Source organism: Lissotriton vulgaris, chromosome 5 (assembly GCF_964263255.1).
Source record: "Lissotriton vulgaris chromosome 5, aLisVul1.2, whole genome shotgun sequence".
NCBI classification, from domain to species: Eukaryota; Metazoa; Chordata; class Amphibia; order Caudata; family Salamandridae; genus Lissotriton; species Lissotriton vulgaris.
In genome coordinates this window covers 698,385,388-698,406,391 of record NC_141693.1, presented here as the reverse complement: position 1 = coordinate 698,406,391, position 21,004 = coordinate 698,385,388, and the positions used below count along the sequence as shown (strand labels likewise).

Genomic DNA, 21,004 nt, shown 5'->3' with positions numbered 1-21,004 from the left:
ATGTTTTACTACATTGATTGCTGTACTTATGACTTGGCTAGCGGCCGGCCGGGATGGTTGTAGGCCCATACTTGTATTGGCTTGAAGTTAATAATAAAGGTTCGGAAAATAAATAAATAAATAAATAAATAAATAAATAAATCTCAGCAAGACACGCACAATGTCAATTAACGCCAACAAAAAACAACGTAGGAGCTGGTTGCTCAAAGACACATAACTTGACCCAGTCTGCGAGTATAAATACATGGGAGTCATATTTGATAAAGAAGGCTCTTTTGCGTACCAGAAGCAGGAAATAGGAAGGAGAGGCTCATTGATTGCCTTGACAATGAAAAATCTGGCAACCCAACTGATGGGCCCGACCATGACCCTGCTTCTGAAGGTAATCCAGGCAAAACTGCTTCCCTCGATCACTTATGGCAGCGAGGCAATGCGGGGAAGGGATTCCAAGGACCTGGACAGCTTACAGGTTAAGGCTACAGAACAATATTCTCGCTCCCGACTTATACATCTCCAGCTCAAATAAGATTGGAATCGGCATGCAAAAACAAGATCTAGCCAGGCAAGGAGCATACATAATTTGCTGCCACAGTTTAATAAGCGCCACCACAAACACACTAAGCTCTCTGTTATGGAGGGATATAGGAAGCAGGGACGCTTCAGAGGCAAGAAAGTACCTCCAGTCAGCTTTGGAGGTCACCAAACTATCAGAGCTCTGGGACAAACAGCTTGGGCATAGCACCTTCAAAAAGATAGTTTGGAAAAATGCCAAATCGCTTTCCTTACTGGAGGACAAGTTTTTATTTTCAAAAAGATCGCATGCATGGATGACTCTAAACTCCTACAAATATACTTTAATCAGGGGTACTCCAGAGCCATAAAAATTAGCTTCTTAAAGCACAGACTAGGGATTCTTCCATGCACAGGGCACTTACCACCGTGGCTGTGGAAGGACGGCAATGAGACCTGCAGGCTATGTAATTCCAGGAATAGTGACATCCTTCAACTAACCTGCCTATGTGAAGACCTGCAACAAGAATGTTAATTGCTTCTCAAAGATCAATTTAAGCAGAGAGGGATTGGTACCAAAAGGCAAGAGGTGCTTGCCTGTCTGAATCCAGCAAACACGCAACTAAAATGCAGATTTGTGAAATTCTTGAGAGTGGCCGAACAGAGAATGCCAAAATTGGAGGAGCACACTACAAAAGTAGTCCGATCAGTAGACAGACACTAAATGACATCTTACTGTCTGACACTAGTGCTACACCGTCAAGCAAGCACAGCCCATGGGGCAATCACAGTAATTGTCTGAACAGGATGAGAGCTTCTTAACACAGAGACCAGGACTGAACAGCAGAAAGTGAAAAAATAAATAAATAAATAAAAGTGTGCAATCCAGCTTCGCTGAGTTTCCTCATAACCCAAAGGAATATTCCATTTTATGACCTATTTTGAGTGTTTTATAACAATGTTTTAAGAATTTTTGATATCTGTGTTGCAATGGTTTTAATTACCTACGCAAATAAACAATTTTGAATCACTCTTCCACTAACAGAGACACTGAAAGATTCATATATTTGACAATACCAGACTATAAAACAGTGTCTTTCAACAAACTAGTTAAAGCAGCAAATCAAAACATGGAGTGTAGCCAATGCAAATCAGAAATGTTATCAACATTATTTATACAAAGATTTGGACAATATATAATTTTAATGATACAACATTGTACAGCTGATGGAAGAATACTGGAAACTTTCATTAAACATTTTGTAGCAAGTCAACTATCAATATCAGGAAGAACTTTTGTAGCAGTAGCAATTATTTTCCACAACGGTCCTTCTACAACATCTGGATATTACACTGACTAAAATCCAATAAAAGATGGACATATTGTAATGATTCTCCTTTGTTTTTTAGACATTGTTTGCCTTACAAATTACCAAATTCCTACCTAATATTTTTAAAGCCAAAGTTCTAAGAACATAATTCGGCCTATTGGGAATATGTTCAAATGTATTAATACAATTACTATTGGACAATTTCAGAATAAAGGATTTCAGGAATATCATTTGGCCTAGAGGAAAGATATTTATATCAAGTAAGCACTTTTTCTTGGATATTCTGACAGCATATATTTTAAAGAACATCATTTAGAGTATATGAAAATATAAAGAATTGTTGAATGAATTATTGTTTCAGTTTTTTCATATTGTAGTAAGAAAATTCTCTTAGAAAGAAGCATTTTATATATGTGTGATTTGTATTATATGGTATGTTATTGAGGATGTTGTTTTTATGGAATGTGCAGAGATACTTGACAATATTGAAAATATTTTTGAGACATATTTGAGTTTTTTGAAACAATCTTATTGATTGTATTTTTTGTGCCCACTGTTACGTGATGAGTAACACTGGAATCACTATTTATAGTGAAATTCAATATATTCTGAGAACAGCAAAAAGGCAAACGAAATATTTTTTATTATGCTTAAAAAATGTTGTGTTTATAAAATTATAATATTATACATTATAACTGTATTTTTTCTTCTCTTTTGCAGATCCTAATTATAAAATTATAAAAAACAACAGAATTTTTTTTAGAATATGTTGATATCCACTACTGTAAAGGTAAGATTAAGTAATTCAAACACTATCCATGTACTACTACATTCTGCTGTGCAGTATCTGTATAAACCTCTAACCAGCTACATAGTAAGTTACTACCCATGCAGCCTAGTAATCCTCCTGTCTGTCCCATGTACTTTTCCAATCACCCATCCAGCACTATCTACTTATCCTATTACTCCACCAATACCTACACACTTATAAAATAACATTGCAGGATGTTTGCAGCACAGTAATCTTTCCAATTACTAGAGATGTACTTATGCAATATACTAAGTGCTAAGAGAAGTATACATACTACATTCTACACACTATGCATGGAGACCTCTAACCACATACATACTATTTGTACAGTCTAGTAAATACTAGGTAAATACTAAGGTACTACCCACCCATGATGCCTAGGAATTCTCTTGTCAGTCTCTAATCACCCATCCAGCACTATGTACTTATCTAATCACTTTGACAATATCTATCCACTTATAAATTCACCAGACATGATGTTTGTAGTACTGTATTCATTCCACTTATCAGTCATGTTCTTATGGAACGGCCTAGCTACCAAGACAAATATTCCTACAATATTCTATGCAGAATGTATGTAGACATCTAACTACAAATATACTATTGCTACACTGCACTAAATACAAAAGTGTTACCTATTCACCCTAGGAATCTTCCTGTCAATCTCATGAACATCTCCAATCACCCATCCAGGACTATCTACTTATCTTATGATTCCACCAATACCTAACCACTTATAAATTGAGCATAAACTCTGTTTGCAGCACTGTAATCATTCTAGTTACTAGTCATGTACTTAAGGAATGGCCTAGCCAGTAACACTAGTACAGCTACAATATTCTGTGCACTATGCATGCAGACTTCTAACCAGCTGCATGCTATTCATACACTCTTTTAAATACCCAGTTAGTACCAATGCAGTGAAGAAATCTTCCTGTCAGTCCCATGCACTTTTCAAATCAGTCATCCAGCACTATCTACTTATCCTATCACTCCGCCAATACCTAAGCACTTATAAAATCACTATACACTCTGTTTGCTGTACTGTATTTGTTCTAGTTACTAGTCATGAACATATGGAATGGCCTAGCTACTAACAAAAGTACAGCTACAATATTTTGTGCACTATCCATGCAGACCTCTAACTAGATATATTCTATTGATCCACTCTTCTAATTACCCAATTAGTACCCATGCAGTCTAGGAATCGTCAAGTCTGTCCCATGCACTATGTTCTTATTGTATCACTCCGCCAATACCTAAACACTTATGGTGCAGATTTAAAAGCCCCCTGTGCCATCAGTACGTTAATTTTTGTGACATAGTGATGGCACCAGGGACCCTTCCATATTTACAAGGAGAGCAAAAGCCACCCTTCTTGGCTTTTCCTCTCCTTGAAAATACGGCTCATTCAAACGCAGCATTTTGCATTGAAGGGGCGTTCCCACACAACACCCATGGAACAAGACACATCTCAAAATTTATGAGAAATCGTAAATCTGGAGATACATGTGAATGCTCTGCCACCCTAGAGGTGTATAGAGAGGCACAATGAGGAGAAATGTTTTCATTTCTCCTCGTTTTTTCCTCTGTCAATGCGTGCTGCATTCCACAGCACACATTGAAGGAGGAAATGCCTTTAGTGATTGTTTTTGTGCAGGAAGGTGTTCCTTCCTGCACAAAAACAATCTCCCAATGACATAGACATCCTAGCACCTTGGTGCAAGGATGCCTGCATCAGCCCATGGCTGCAGTTTGTGCACCAGTGCAGAGGGAAGTACAGAGTTGCGATATATTCATGTAAATATGTCATATCCCTGTGCTTCGGAAGTGCTGCAGCTCGATGCAGCTGAAGGACTTGCAGTGTCATCCTGCAGCACTTCCTCATAGATCTGCCCCTATAAATTCACCATACACTACTAATGCATGTTTTCAGTCAATCATACTCTACAGATATATTCAACCAAACTTTCACACATTACCATGCAATTATTTTTCTTTTTTAACCTGATAAGGTAGTTCTGATAAGAACTTTTTTTTCTTCATTTTTCTTTTGTATTTTTTTTTATTTTTTGAACAATTTTATATATTTTTGGGTGTTTTTCAAAAACTGAACAAAAAAAGGAACAAATGAAACAGGAAACTTTTCGAATTAGTTATCATTCCAAAAAGAATAATAAAAACAAATAATAGTGGTGGTTGTGTTGGGCAGCTCAAACTGCATCCACCGACTGCTCACCATAGCATATTATTTTTTTGCACTTTACACAGTGCTGTTCTAAAAATGCAAATTCTGCCCTTATGTCCATAGGAGGTGTTGGTTCCGATGCTCCTGAGGCACTAAGTACTGCTGGTGTTGGATTTTCTGCAGCTCTCCTCATTTCCTCCCGAAGAAGATTCCGGGGGTGTATGGTGCGCAAATGCTTATACATACTCGCTGTTCACAGGTGTATTTCTGCTCGGTGCCTCATGACAACACCGTGCTACACAGCAAGCATGTCACCTTTGAAGCATTCACATTTTTTTGGCCGGAAGGAAAAGTGAAGAATTTCCAGACTACAGAGGTCTTTTTTTGGGTGGGTCTTCCTCCAGCACTTTTTCTTCTGAAAGTAGTTGCACCTGCTGCGGCGTTGCAGATGCCATTTTTCTTCAGAGTTTGAAAAAAACACCAAAAAAAACAAACAGGTTCAAGTTGGAGAAGAGATGCTTCTCTGAAGATGGTCCAAGAAGAATGATTAAAATGTGTGCAGTCCTTCAATAGTTACAGTGGGAAATGTTATAAACCAATCAAATCCTTTTTTTTGAGGTCACATGGAATTCACGCACCATGTGCACATGAAGAGTGGACCAGACGCGACTTCGCGAAAATATATTTAATAATAAAAAAACTTTATTTCAAGTACAAATGTATGATTTTTATGAATACATTAGATCATCTCTTGCCCTAATAAGTACATTAAAGACACAAGATATCATTTTAGAATATAAAAAAATTCGCGGGAATCACGCACCCAGCACGCCCCAGCGCGTATATGACGTCACGTGGGGCCCGCCACCGCGCAAGCGTCGCACACTTTAATGCGCATGTGTCGCAAACACCACGTTACATACGTATATGACGTAACTGAAAAAAACGCACCCGTCGCACACCTCACGCACATCCTTCATGACTTTTCCAAAATTGTGGCTAGAATACACGCACCCACCCGGTAGGTATGCTTTGGGTGCGCGAATCTCCCCAAAAAATGGAAAAAGAAAATAATATAAATATATAATACAATAAAAAATAAATAATAATTAAACAATAGCTCAGATATAAACATTTTTTTTTAATTTTCAGAAAAATGTATCATGTTCAAGAAATAATATTTTTACAAATAAACAGTTATAAACCTGTAGAAATTCAGTACAAAAACATAGATATAACTACTATTATACTTAAAAATTAGCATTTAAAAAACTTTTGAAATTCACTGAAAAAACCTTAGGTTTCAGAGACGTTTTAGTTAGAAATTAGCATTTAAAAAACCTTTGAAATTCACTGAAAAAAACATAGGTTTACGGCACGTTATAGTTAGAAATTAGCATTTAAAAAACCTTTGAAATTCACTGAAATTACAATAGGTTTCGGAGACGTTATAGTTAAAAATTAGCATTTAAAAACCTTTCAAATTCACTGAAAAAACCATAGGTTTCAGGGTGTTATAGTTAGCTGGACATTTCAGTTGTACAAAACCATAGAAATTCCTCAGTTATTACTAGTTCTGCTAACTATAACTCGCTCGCCCGCAATGCACTGCTGACATATTACATCATTCATGACTTGGCCAGTGACATCACTGATGACATCACTGATGACATCTCAAATGACAAGTTATAGTTAGCCGAACTAACTATAACCGAGGAATTTCTATGGTTTTGTACGACTGAAATGTCCAGCTAACTTTAACACCCCTGAAACCTATGTTTTTTTCAGTGAATATATATATATATATATATATATATATATATATATATATATATATATATATATATATATATATATATATATTACCTACTGGCGGTCGCCAGTAGGTAGTTATAGTTAGGATTTTTTTCAATGTTAAATCTCAAAATTCTATTTGGAATAACTTTGGCACCAGTTGACGAATCTGCCTGAAAATTTCCTGAAAATGGCCTCGTCGAGCTCCGGTTCTTCCTTGAAAGTTTGGGGGGGATACGTCAAGCAGGGGCCGAGATAAAAGGGTGGTCCCAAAACGCGTTTTCCCCATGTTAATTTCCATAGGGCGGTCGATTTCACTTTTAGCCCGAACGGCTGAATGGATTTCCATCAAACTTGGCAAAATTGTAGGGACTGGTAGCCCGATGTGCCTTTGCTATGTCTCAAGATATGTGCTCCAGTGGATTTTGAGTAATTTAGGTTCAAAAAAATATATATATCTACAGGCGCTCTCCGGTGCGCGCACCGGAGAGCGCTCCAGGCGCGCCACGCGACTTGCGCGCAGAAAGCTGATTGGCTCTCAGTTGTCTGTAAACATTCTAAACAGTCCGGAGCGGCCGCCATCTTGTGTCTCGGTAGGATCGAGACACGAGAGGTGGGCAAAACAAAGAGGGAAATGACCATAAGGGGGCAGGGTAGACCCCCCCTTGACCCCCTAGGTTTGATGTGGGGGCTATAAAAGGGCCCCACGGGGCATTTAAAATATTTTTTTTTTTCGTTTTGCGCGGGGGAAGCGCCCGGTACGCGCACCGGGGAGCGGCCCGGGGAGCGTACTATAAAGGGAAAAAGATGAAAGAGTTTTTAAAAAATGAAGCCTTTATTTAGAAATTGGAGGTAGTTCTAAAAAGAACTTTTTTTTTCTTCTTTTTGTTGTTTTATATTTTTTTTGTGTTTTTTGAACTTTTTGAACTTTTTTTGGCTTTTCAAAACAGTTTGTCCAGTGAATGTGTGTCTTTCTGAAAAATAAATATATTTTATATATGTATATGTTAAGATCGATGGAAGAATAAATGTTTAAATAAGTGTCTAAATGGATGTTTTTTTAAAAAAAATTGATTGGTTAACTGGCTTATTAAGTGTATCTTAGTGAATACCTATATTAGGGAGTAATGTTTAAATATTTAAATATATGTATCAGTGTTTTACTTTGTGTATAAGTGGCTGCATGGGTTGGTGAGTAGCTACATGTGTGTGTATATGGGTTATTAGATGTTTTTTTAGTATCAGTATGAGTGTCTGTATGGTTTGGTGGGGCTGTTACTTAGCACATAGATGCATCAATGACTGACTCACTGTTTGTATGTGTTTTGAAGACAGCATTTGTGTAGGATTGTATGGGTGGATGAGTGTGTATATGTGTGTGTTAGAGAGTGAATGCCTCTCTCACTAGTGTCTTTATGAGTAACTACATATGTTTTAATCTTGTATATATGAGAATTGATGTATATAAGTAAGTATATGTGAGAGTGAGAGATTGAAAGAGTTCCTGTTTAAATAAGTATGTGTTTCTATAAGTGATTGTTTAAGAGAGTAAGTATGTGTAAGTTTCCTTAGAAGTAATGTGCTAATGTGTGTATAGTTGTATATGCAAATAAATGGATGTTTATTAGTTTATTTGCATGTGTGAGTATATGTATGAGTAAGTTTTTGATGACTGTCAGTGTGTAACAGAATGAATAGGGGTATCACTACATATGATGAGTGAGTATATGTATGAGTGAATACATAAAACTGTTGGTGAATGTGTGAATTTGTATATAGATGGTGAAATTACTGAATTGGTTGTTGTAACTGGTATGGGTAATCCACCTTTTTGTTAATGTTAGTTTCTATTTTTGAATATGTGTTTCAAAGGTTACTTTACAGTGAAAGGAAGTCTGTCACTGTGTTACAAGGATGGTGTCATCAGTGATGTCATGAGTGATGTCACTGACCATGTCATGAGTGATGTAATATGTGATGTCATCAGCAGTGCATTGCACGCGCAAGTTATAGTGAGTCCAACTAACTATAACGTGGGAATTTCAATGGTTTTATATCAGTAAAATTTCCAGCTAACTATAACTGGTGTGAAACCTATGGTTTTTTCAGTGAATTTAATAGGTTTTTTAAATGCTAATTCCTAACTATAACCGGTGTGAAACCTATGGTTTTTTCAGTGAATATATATATATATATAGTTAGGACCTAGTTTCCATAGGAAATCCAAACATTCTATTTGGAATAACTTTGGCGCCGGTTGACGAATCTTTGCAAGAAGATGGGGCACTCCGCTCCGCTCCTATCCTGAAAGGTATGGGTTGATTCCACAAGCGGGGGCCGGGAAAAAATGGGGGTACTAAAAAGGGTTTTTCACCATGAAATTTTCCATAGGGACATTTAGCCGCGGCTACAGCCCGAACTGCTGAACAGAATTCCACCAAATTTGGCAAAAAGGTAGAGTTTGGTCCACAGCTCACGTTTTCTGTTAAATGGTGTAAATCCGTGTAGTAGTTCCTGAGAAAATCAAAAGTAAAATCATAGATATATCTATGGAAGGAGTAGGGTACGCGTATCCACTGAGGATCATGCGCGTACACTTACGAGCACGAGCTGCATGCTAATTGGCTGCAACTGTCTGTCAACACTCCAAACCAGGAAGTGTTGGCAGCCATCTTGTGTCTGGGTAGAATCGAGGCACAAGAAAACTGAAAAACAAGTGCGCAAAATACGCAAATACCCCCACACTGCCCTTGGGACCGCCACCCCGGGGCAAAGTATGTACAATAGCAGGGGCACTGTCACCCCCCGGGGCTCTACTAAATTGAAATTGCCGGGGGGCACATTGCCCCCCGCAATACCCGGAGACCGGTACCCCCGGGGCTTCCAACCTGCCATAGCAAACTGCTTTGCTTCATTGAAGCGATAGCAGGGAAATCTGCTCTCGCTTCAACAAAGCAAAGCTGATTGCTTTTCCACATGGGGAGCAGCATGTTAGCTGCTCCCAATGTGGAAAAGCAATGCCAGCTCCCGTGGGGGGATAGGGGACCATCCCACGGTCCCCAACGGATAGGGCCAACCCTGGGGATGGGGTCCCCGGGGCTACAAGTGGCCTGGGAGGGGGGCCAGGCGGCCCCCTTCCTCCCCAAAAAAATAAGATAAGGCCGGCCCGGGGGATGGAGTCCGGGGGGCCATAAATGGCCTATGGAGGGGGGGCAAGGCAGCCCCCCCTCCTATAAAATATATATATTTTTTAAAAGTCTATGCCCCGGGGATGGGGTCCCCGGGGCCAGTAATGGCCTCTGGGAGGGGCACACAGCCTGTTCCTTAATTTTTAATTAAAAAAATAATAATTAGGGGGTAGGCCCTGGAGGATGGGGTCCCTAGGGCCCAAAAAAGTGAAAAAGTAGGGGAGCTACACAGCCCCCTGGCACGTTTGCAGAGGGGGAAATAATTTCCCTTGAATACTGGTGGTCCCTGGGGGCTAACTAGCCCACAAGGAACCTCCAGTATGCGCCAGGGGGCTGCATTGCAGAGAGGTGTTCTGAGGCCACGCCCCTTTTTACACCTCTCTGCAATGCAGACTTGTGGTGCTTACTGGAGGTACCTGGTGGGCTAGTTGGACCCCAGGCACCCCCAGGATTCAAAGAGACTTAATCCCCCAACTTAAAACGCGCCAAGGGGTGCGTTTGCACAGTGGTGAAGGGAGGGGGGGCCTGAGTTCACATGTGTGCAAACACGCCCTGTGGTGAGGTTTAAGTTGGGGAATTAATTCCTTGTCAATACTGAGGGTCCCTGGGGGCCAACTAGCCCACCAGGTACCTCTAGTAAGCTCCACAGAGCTGTGTTGCAGAGTGCTGTAAAAAAGGGCGTGGCCTCTGAACACCTCTCTGCAACACAGCTTCCTGGCGCTTACTGGAGGTACCTGGTGGGCTAGTTGGCCCCCAGGGAACCACAGGATTGAAGAGGAATTAATTCTCTAACTTAAAACGCGCCACAGGGTGTGCTTGCAAACATATCACCATAGGCCACGCCTCCTTCCTTCACCACTGTGCAAACGTGCCCTGTGGTGCGTTTTAAGTTGGGAAATTAATTCTCTTTCAATACTCACGGTCCTCGAGGGCCAAATAGGCCATCAGGTATCTCCAGTATGCATCAGGGAGCTGCGTTGCAGACAGGTGTTCAAAGGCCACTCCCCTTTATAAACCTTGCTGCAACGCAGCTCTGTGGTGCTTACTGGAGGTACCTAGTGCGCTAGTTTGACCCTAGGGACCCTTAAGATTGAAGGGGACTTAATCTTTCAGCTTAGAACTTTGACAGGGCACCTTTATACAGTGGTGAAGGGAGGGGAGGGGCTTGACGTGATGTGTAAAAACACGCCATGTGCCCAACTTTAAGTTGAGGAAAAATTCCACTTCAAACCTGAGGGTCCATGGGGGCCAAGTAGCCTACCAGGTGCTTCCAGGAAGCGTCACTGTGCTACGTTGCAGAGAGGTGGTGCAGGCCATGCCCCTTTTTACATCTTTCTGCTATGCAGCTCTTTGGCGCTTACTGGATGTACTACAAATTCCAATTTACTCACCTGTTATCAGGAGAGACCTCAGTGCAGCATCTTTGAGCCCAGTACTGATCCTGAAAAGTAATTCTAACCATACTTACCAGTAACTTGTACTTCCTTCCATAGGAATCCATTGCCTGGCTTTCATCAGAAAAGTTTCTAAGTGTCTATTTTCACAAAGTACAAATATTCCTAAAAAATCTCCTGTATGACTTAAACGCATTCTTTCAACTGTTTGCAGGAGATGCACCAATGCTGGATCCAGGATCCACCACTGATTTAGAAAAAGTACCGATAATACTACTCAATCAGAGTACTTGTAAAGCGCGCTACTCACCCGTGAGGGTCTCAAGGCGCTGAGGGGAGGGGGGTGCCGCTACTGCTTGAAGAGCCAGGTCTTGAGGAGTCTTCTGAAGGAAAGTAGGTCTTGGGTCTGCCGTAGGTGGGCAGGGAGGGTGTTCCAGGTCTTGGCGGCGAGTTAGGAGAAGAATCTGCCACCGGAGGTTGTTCGTTGGATGTGGGGGACAGCGGCGAGAGCAAGGCTGGTGGAGCGGAGCTGGCGGGTGGGAGTGTAGAAGCTGAGTCTGCTGTTCAGGTAGGTTGGTCCGGTGTTGTGAAGTGCTTTGTGTGCGTGGGTGAGGAGCTTGAAGGTGATCCTCTTGTTGACAGGGAGCCAGTGTAGGTCTCTCAGGTGGGGGGTGATGTGGCTGCGGCGGGGGACGTTGAGGATCAGTCGGTGGAGGCGTTTTGGATGCGCTGTAGTAGTCATAGGTGTTTGGCTGGGATTCCTGCATAGAGTGCGTTGCCGTAGTACAGTCTGCTGCTGATGAGGGCCTGTGTCACCGTTCTTCTTGTTTCGGTCAGGATCCACTTTTAGATCCTGCGCAGCATGCGGAGGGTGTTGTAGCAGGAGGAGTAGACGGTGTTGACCTGTTTGGACATGGAGAGGGAGAAGTTGAGAATGAATACTAGTTTGCACGTATGATCGGTGGGTGTCGGTGCTGGTCCCAGTGTGTTCGGCCACCAGGAGTCGTCCCAGGCTGAAGGGGTGGGTCCGAGGATGAGGACCCCCATCTTGTCCGAGTTTAGTTTCAGACGGCTGCTTCTCATCCAGTCGGCGACAGCCTTCATTCCCTCGTGGAGGTTGGTTTTGGCGGTGTGTGGGTCCTTGCTGAGGGAGAGGATGAGCTGGGTGTCGTCGGCGTAGGAGATGATGTTGAGGTCATGGTGGCGGGCCACTTGTGGGAGGGGGGCGATGTAGACATTGAACAGCGTCGGGCTGAGGGATGAGCCCTGGGGGACGCCGCAGATGATGTTGGTGGCTTCGGATCGGAAGGGTGGGTGGCGGATGCTCTAGGTTCTGCCAGGGAGGAAGGACGTGGTCCAGTCGAGTGCCTTATCTTGGGTTCCGGCTTCTTGGAGGCGTGTCTTTAGGGTGTGATGGCAGACCATGTTGAAGGCGGCTGACAGGTCCAGTAGGATGAGGGCTGATGTTCCGCCGTACGATGCTGAAGAGCTCTTTGCTGTCGTGTGCGTTGTTATCCAGGCGGTCTTTGAAGGAGGATCTCTTGGCTAGTCTGATGAGGTGGTGATGTCTGCGGGTGGCATCCTTGTGGGCTACGTGGCTGTCCGGTGTGTGTTCGTGGAGCCATTTCTTCTCCAGTTTCCAGCATGCACGTTTGGAGGTCTGAAGCTCGTTGGTGAACAGGTGACTCTCTTGCTGGCTTGGTTGTTGGAGGGCTTCTTTATCGGGGCGATGGTGTTGGCGCAGACGTCGATCCACTGTCTGAGGTTGTGGGCAGTGGCGTCTGGGTTGGTGGGGTCGGTGGATGGGTTCTGGGTGAGGGTGGTGATCAGCTGGTCTTCGGTGACTTTGCTCCAGCAGCGGCGAGGCAGCTGTTGGGTGTGGTGGTGCGTGGTTGGTTTTTTGAAGGTTAAACGGATGCAGCAGTGGTCGGTCCAATGGAGTTCGGTGGTGTGGTTGAAGGCGACGTGGGTGCTTCTGGAGAAGATGGGGTCCAGCGTGTGGCCGGCGGCGTGGGTGGGTGCGGTGACGAGTTGTCTGAGGCCAAGTTTGGTGAGGTTGTCAATCAGGGTGGCGGAGTTGGTGTTGTCATTGTTCTCGAGGTGGAAGTTCAGGTCCCCGAGGAGGATGTAGTCCGTGGAGGCGAGTGCGTGAGTGCTGGTGAGATTGGCGATGGAGTCGCTGAACTGAGTCCGGGGTCTGGGGGGTCTGTAGATGAGTGTTCTTCTGAGGGTGGGGTTGGGGTCGGTGTGGATCCGGAAGTGCAGGTGTTTGGTGGTGTTGAGGGTGTCGTCTGCGTGGGTGATGACCTTGAGGGTGGGCTTGTGGACGTTGGCTATTCCTCCTCCAATTCCCTTGGCACGATCCCTGCTGGTGATCTTGTAGCCTTCCGGGATGGCTATGCCGATGTCGGGCGCAGCGGAGTCGTTCCATCAGGTCTCGGTCAGGAAGGCCACGTCTGGGGCGGAGGTGTCGAGTAGAACCCAGAGCTCGACGGCGTGTTTGCATGCGGAGCGGCTGTTGAGGAGTAAGCAGTGGAGGTGGTTGGGTCCAGTCCTTGGAGGTTTGGTGGCTCTGTTGCAGGTGAAGCTGCAGGTGCAGCAGGAAAAGAGTCCATGGGTCCGTTTCTGGGCAGCCTGGAAGCAGGTGTGGTTTCGGCCGGCGGAGGGTGCTGGCGTCGTAGCGGAGTCTGGTGGCGTGGCCTTCGCGGGTTCCAGGGATTCTGGCGCTGGGCGCGGTCCAGGCGCGGACGGGCGCGGAAGGGCGGAGACGGGCTTGCCTTATGCGTGCCTTCGGCGCGCCATCAGCGCGGCAGCGCAGCGTCCGGCATATATGGGGAGGTGGGAGGGAGGAGCAGGCGGGAGGCGGTAGCAGCGGGTGGGCAGGGGGCAGGGCACAAGAGGGTAAAAAGGGTGGTACAGAATGCAAAAAGGGCACAGAGGGGGAAAAAGAACGAGCGGCACAGAGCACAAAAACGGGGCACACAGGCAAAAAGGGTCACAAAAGGGGAGGAAAACGAGTGGCACAGAGCACAAAAACGGGGCACACAGGCAAAAGGGGCACAAAGATGGGAAAAAAACGAGTGGCACAGAGCACAAAAACGAGGCACACAGGCAAAAAGGGTCAAGGGGGGGAAAACGAATGGCACGGAGCACAAAATGTGCTCTGTGGGGTCACAGATAGGGGGAGCAGGGGCACAGAAGCCAAGGACAATTACCAGCGAGTCGGCGGCGGCAGCAGGGGCACACAGTCTGAGCTGTGTGGAGGGGAGCAACCTACCCATAGGGTCAGGGGTCGCAGCCAAGTGAATTTCCTTTCATAGGGTAACATTGACTGGTTTCACTTGGAAATTCTTCTAAGTGTGAAGTTTTGGAACTTTAAAATGTTCACCTAAAATCAGCCAAAAAACAAATTACGATTTATTCACCTGTTATCAGGAGAGACCTCAGTGCTGCATCTTTCAGCTCACTACTGATCCTGAAAAGTAACTCTAACCATACTTATAGTAACTTGAATTTCCTTACATAGGCTAACATTGACTGGTTTCACCTGGAGATAGCTTAGTGCTGCATCTTTCAGCCCAGTACTGATCCTGAAAAGTAATTTTAACCGTACTTACCAGTAACTTGAATTTTCTTCCATAGGATATCATTGCCTGCTATATAAAATATATACAAATTGAAAAATATATAAAAGAAAAAAATATATGACAATTTCAAAAATTTTAAAAACATTTTTTCAATTTATATAAAAAATATGTAATGTAATTTAAAAAATAAAATATCTAAAAATAAATAGTTTAAAACAATGTAGTAAATCAGTATAAAAAATATAACAATTAATACATTTAAAAATTATCATTTACAAAAACCTTTGAAATTCACTGAAAAAACATAGGTTTCAGCCACGGTATAGTTAGGAATTAGCATTTAAAAAACCTTTGAAATTCACTGAAAAACCATAGGTTTCACACATGTTATAGTTAGATGAACATTTCACTCATACAAAACCATCGAAATTCTCCTTTTATAGTTACTTCAGCTAACTTTAACTCGCGCTCCCGCAATGCACTGCTGATGACGTCTCAAATGACATCACTGATGACATCCCTGATGACATCATCCTTGTGAAAGAATGGCAGACCTCCTCTCACTGTAATATAACCTTTGATACACACATTCAAAAATAGAAACAACAATTTTCAAAAAAATGGAAATACCAATACCAGTTACAACAACCTATTCAATAATTCCAACATTTACATACACATCCACTCATTTACCAACAGTTCTATATAGTCACTCATACATGTACTCACTCATCATATGTACTCATACACCTATACATCCTGTTACACACCGACACTCATCCATTGACTTACTCACACACATACTCACACATGCAAATAAACTATCAAACATCCATTTACTTGCATATACAGCTATACACACACCACTACACTTACTTCTACAGAAACGTACACATACTTACTCTCTTAAACAATCATTTATAGAAACACATTTTTATTTATACAGGAACTCTTCCAATCTCTCACTCTCACATATACTCACTTATATACATCAATACTCACATATACTAGTTTAAAACACATGTAGATACTATTGAGACAGTCATTCACTCACTAACACACCCATACACACACTCATCCACCCATGCAGTCCTGCACACATGCAGTCTTCAAAACACATACAAACAACGAGTCAGTCATTCATGCATCTATGCGCTAAGTAATACTCCCCACCAAACCATACAGACACTCATACTGATACTCAAAAAACCAACTAATAACCCATATAGACACTCAAGTAGCTACTCACCAACCCATGCAGCCACTTATACACAAAGTGAGACACTGATACAGATATTTACATATTTAAACATTACTCGCTAATACATGTATTCACTAAGATACACTTAATAAGTGTTATTCAATCAATTTTACAAAACAACTATGCATTTAGACACTTATTTACCAATTTATTCTTCCATCGCCCTTTGGATATACATATATAAAAATATTTATTTTTCAGAAAGACACACATTCACTGGATGATGCCATCAGTGATGTCATGAGTGATGTCACTGACCATGTCATGAGTGATGTAATATGTGACGTCATCAGCAGTGCATTGCGGACGCGTGAGTTATAGTTAGCTGAACTAACCATAACAGGGGAATTTCAATGGTTTTGTATGAGTGAAATGTCAAACTAACGATAACATGTATTTTATTTAACGTAGGGGAGAGATGTAATGTTTTGTGTATTATAGAGTGCTATGATCCCTATCAGACTCCATTATCTAGTGAGGTAAATTGTTGGGTATGGTTAATAACATTTATGCTGCAGTAAGTGTCACTTAACAGTTACACTCATAGAAAGAAAGACATATAATACTGAGCTCAGATGCATATTTACAAGCTCTTATCGCCTCAGGAACGTCAATAGGATTTGCCTTACATACAAGGCAGCATTAAGCCAGTTAATGTTGCTTAACGCTGCTGTCTAAATAAGGCCCCCTTTCAAGCTACACTTCGCCTAAATGGGGTAGGCAATGAGTTTTGTGGTGGGCATTCCACAGCAACACCCATTGATTTTGAAGCTGCCCCGTATTTACAAGGGCAGCGACAAAATCAAAACCAGGGAAAATCTGGTCTTAAACAGACGCAACAAGGAGAAATGTTTTCTTTCTCCTCGTTTTTGCTGTTTCTATGTGTGCTGCGCTGTGCAAAAGGTGGTTTTATGATGCAAGAAAAAAGAGGGAGATCCCCTATATGCCAATGTGGGACAGGGTAGGATAATATTAAAACACAAGAAAGTCCCTAGTTGCCTGGGAGTACCCTCTGTCACGGCCCCTTATTCCCCAAAGGACCTAGCGTGAACTTCAACAATATTGTTGTGTCACACCTGGTCCTGTCATTCGACCTGGACCCCAATGTCAGTATGAGAAAAAGACTTAACTACTCGAGGTCAACTAAACATACTAAACTTAAACCAAAACAGATATAATTCCTGTGGCATTCAAAATAAAGGGATCTAACTGTATTTGTATATTAAAAAACAATAATTTATTAAAATTTCATCACTTTACAGTACATCACAAATTGCATCATTATACAAAAACATTACAATAAAAACCAAAGAGTCGACGCAGCGTTTCGGTGTCTTGACCAGTGTGTCACACCTTCTTCAGGACGGGTTTTTAAAATTCACTAGAAAGAGAATGCCACAATTATACACTGTTTGCAAACAGTGTATAATTGTGGCATTCTCTTTCTAGTGAATTTTAAAAACCCGTCCTGAAGAAGGTGTGACACACTGGTCAAGACACCGAAACGCTGCGTCGACTCTTTGGTTTTTATTGTAATGTTTTTGTATAATGATGCAATTTGTGATGTACTGTAAAGTGATGAAATTTTAATAAATTATTGTTTTTTAATATACAAATACAGTTATATCCCTTTATTTTGAATGCCACAGGAATTATATCTGTTTTGGTTTAAGTTTAGTATGTTTAGTTGACCTCGAGTAGTTAAGTCTTTTTCTCATACTGACATTGGGGTCCAGGTCGAATGACAGGACCAGGTGTGACACAACAATATTGTTGAAGTTCACGCTAGGTCCTTTGGGGAATAAGGGGCCGTGACAGAGGGTACTCCCAGGCAACTAGGGACTTTCTTGTGGTTTTATGATGCAACCATGAATTCCCCAACCCTGCATGCCTAAACAACACGGTCTGAATATTGACCGCGTCTTAACCATGCATTTCTTTACTATGCATGCCTTTACCATGAATCGTCATGGTAAAGGCATGCATGGTAAAGGGGCATGCATGGCTAAGGTCACCACTCGCCTACCCACCACCCTAAGGTAAAAACCCCGCCCCCACCTCCCTCCCGCCCTGAGGTCCAAATACTCCTACCCCCTCCCAAACCCTATGCTGTGCCCTCCCCTTGCCCTGATGCCCAAAACCTTGTCCCTCAACCCTGTCCCTGAACCTGACCCTGCCCAGCCCCGACCCAGCCCTAAAAACTGACCCACCTTCCCCTAAGACCTGAAAACTGCCTACTCCCCTCTGTCTGCCCTGAAACCTAATACCCTAACCCCTATTTAAAAGAAGTACCAAAACACACCCCCATCCCTAAAAACGACTCAATCCCCAGCCCTGAAAACTACCCCTGGACCACCTCACAGCCTGAAAAACTACCCTGATCCAACCCCCAGCCCACAAATCTTCAACTGACCCACCCCCAGCTCAGTAAACTACCCCAACCTACAAAACTACCCCGACCCACCCCAACCCAAAAAATTACCCCTGACGCACAAAACTCCTCTTGACCCACCCCAGCCCACAACTACCCAACCCACATTCCAGCCCACAAAACACCGCCAACCCACCCCCTGCCCACAAAATATTCCTGACTCACCCCCGTCTCACAAAACAACCCTGACCCCCATCCCACAAAAGTCCCCCGACCCAATCCCACTTACCTCACTGCAGATATCTCCCTGCTTCCTGCTTCCGTCCATTTCAGCCTGCAGCCCACAACATATTCTCAACCCACCCCCGCCCACACAACTTCCCTGACCCACCCCACCCCAGCCCACAAAACAACTCCGACTCCAGCCCACAAAAGAACCCAACTCACCCCCAGCCCACAAAAGTACCCTAACCCACGCCCCAGCCCCATTTACTCACCTCTAACCTGCTTTCTGCTTCGTTCCGTCCGTTCCGCAGCTGGACCACACATATGCCTTAACCATGCACATTCGTGGTTAAGGCATATGCAGGGTTAAGGCATGGGTGGTAGGGCTTGCGGAGTCGGAACACTCATGGTTTAGACGACGGTTTTCTGACTGTTTCCCGCAAATGGCCATTGATTGTTTATGTGCAGGAAGGTGAACCTTTTTATTCAGCTGCATTATATCATTTTTTGGTGTTAATTTGGGAGCTGCAAATAAACTTTGGACACAGAGACAGGTAACAAGTGATCACTGTTTGTGAGCTGTTTGTACCAACTCATGTACTAACTCTGAGATATTCGGAGTTAAATGTATGTGTTTTAGACAGTGGCATCACATATAAACAAACTCAGCCTTCTTCTGATCCAGCGCACTTGCTCATGATACTTATTTGTTTGTACTAGGCGCTGTTAAGGGGAATCACATAGTTGAGGTGACTCGTGTATTGCATCGGAACATAGGTGAATGGCATTTAAACATTAATTACTGAAGGTCAACGACTCTGTTTCCCAATGTAGAAATGTGCATCATTGTTCAACTCTTAAGGAACTATGATTTAATTGACACTAGTATAATTCTCCCTCTATTCTAGCTAAATAAATGCCAGTTTCCTGCTGTAACAATCGTAAATGTTTAATCCAGATCATTTTAACTTCAGCATTTTAATGGACAAAGACGCTATTCCTGAAAAGCCTGTATATGCCAAGTTATGTGAATGTGAAGCTACAAAGAGATGAAGTTTCGAAAATCTGACCACTGGCTCTTAAATACTAAAAAGGGAGTTGGAGAAATGAATTGTTTTAATACGCACTTGTGCTTCCTGATGTCACTGATGCCACTCTTCCGATTTCCAAGCCTTTCTGCCGGATTGACCCTAGAACACAAGAAAAAAATAAAAATGATGAAGGACCATTTATTTTCCTTCTGTCATCATAAACCTGCAGAACTAGTCTTGCCCTTTGTTCATTTATACATTTATGGTTTTGTACAGCAGGCTGAGAGTTGTAACAGGTGAAATGCTTTGCACATAGGAGGAGAATGAAATCCCTCCCAAAACACATTTACGTTTATCATGCAGTTCTAACAAGCATACAAAATAGAAAGAAGGGCAACGGCAGACCACCCAACTGCACCTCACATATAGTTCGAAATAGTACAGCACAGTGCACAGAAGTCAGCACACATAGAAAGAGGACTGAACGAGGAGAAATACAGATATTTCTCCTCGTTGTGTCTCCCCTGGGAAGGCAGAGAATGCTGGCGCATTCCCCAGTTTAACATTGTTGGTAAATCTGCAAATGCGCCCACATGATGGTTTGCTGTATGGGAACACCCATACTCCCCACATGGAACGTCTTCCCAATGTAGAGTAGCAAGAGGCCGTGGCCCGCGCTGCCTTGTGTTACTCCAGATTTACCAAGGTGGTTTGCGTTGGTTGGATAATCTGATTTAGGGATTGAGTTGCCCTTGCACACAAACACCCTGCGTGACACAAGGACACCATAATCCCATAATAAATCTGGCCCTAATTCTCCATAAAGTGCTGCTCACTGCATTCAAACTTAGGGCTTGATTTATTATTCTCAGCTCCCAAAACAGTCTCTGTGCTAAACTTCATATACAAATTCTTTTGGCACAAATAAAGGCCCTACCGAAGGATTTACAGAATCCTGGACTTTTATTATTATTCTTCTCTTTGCAAATCGTACTGAGAAGGCTTGGAACACAGGAATTGAGTAGTGCAAGGACAGCTACCTTCACTCCCGGTTCCCAAGTAACAAAAGGCAATTTGTAAGAAATCGTATAGACCCAATGAGAAAGGCTTTGGGGTGAGTATTCAACGGTCTTCTAGGCTGTTGTGAGCTTCCCCGCTGTTCACAGGTCCTTTCACAAAGCAGAAACTGTCCCACATTGACAGCTTATACTTTGTAAATAATACCATCCCCTCTTATGAGCCTTTTTTCAATCAATGCTTTGAGACTGTAATTTTCCAAATTCTATTGCAGGACAGGAGGCTCCGATTATGCT

At 42.9% G+C, this 21,004-nt stretch overlaps 1 protein-coding gene across 2 annotated transcripts in view; it reads right to left on the bottom strand.

The window, feature by feature from the left end:
• LOC147711410 (cGMP-dependent protein kinase 2-like) overlaps positions 1 to 21,004 on the bottom strand; it is a 2,360,133-nt gene that overhangs the window by 104,671 nt on the left and 2,234,458 nt on the right. For both annotated transcript variants that reach the window (XM_086922130.1, XM_086922129.1), the window contains one exon: positions 19,788 to 19,850. In XM_086922130.1, the coding sequence (XP_086778256.1) occupies positions 19,788 to 19,850 (63 nt within the window). The remainder of the gene's footprint in view (positions 1 to 19,787; positions 19,851 to 21,004) is intronic.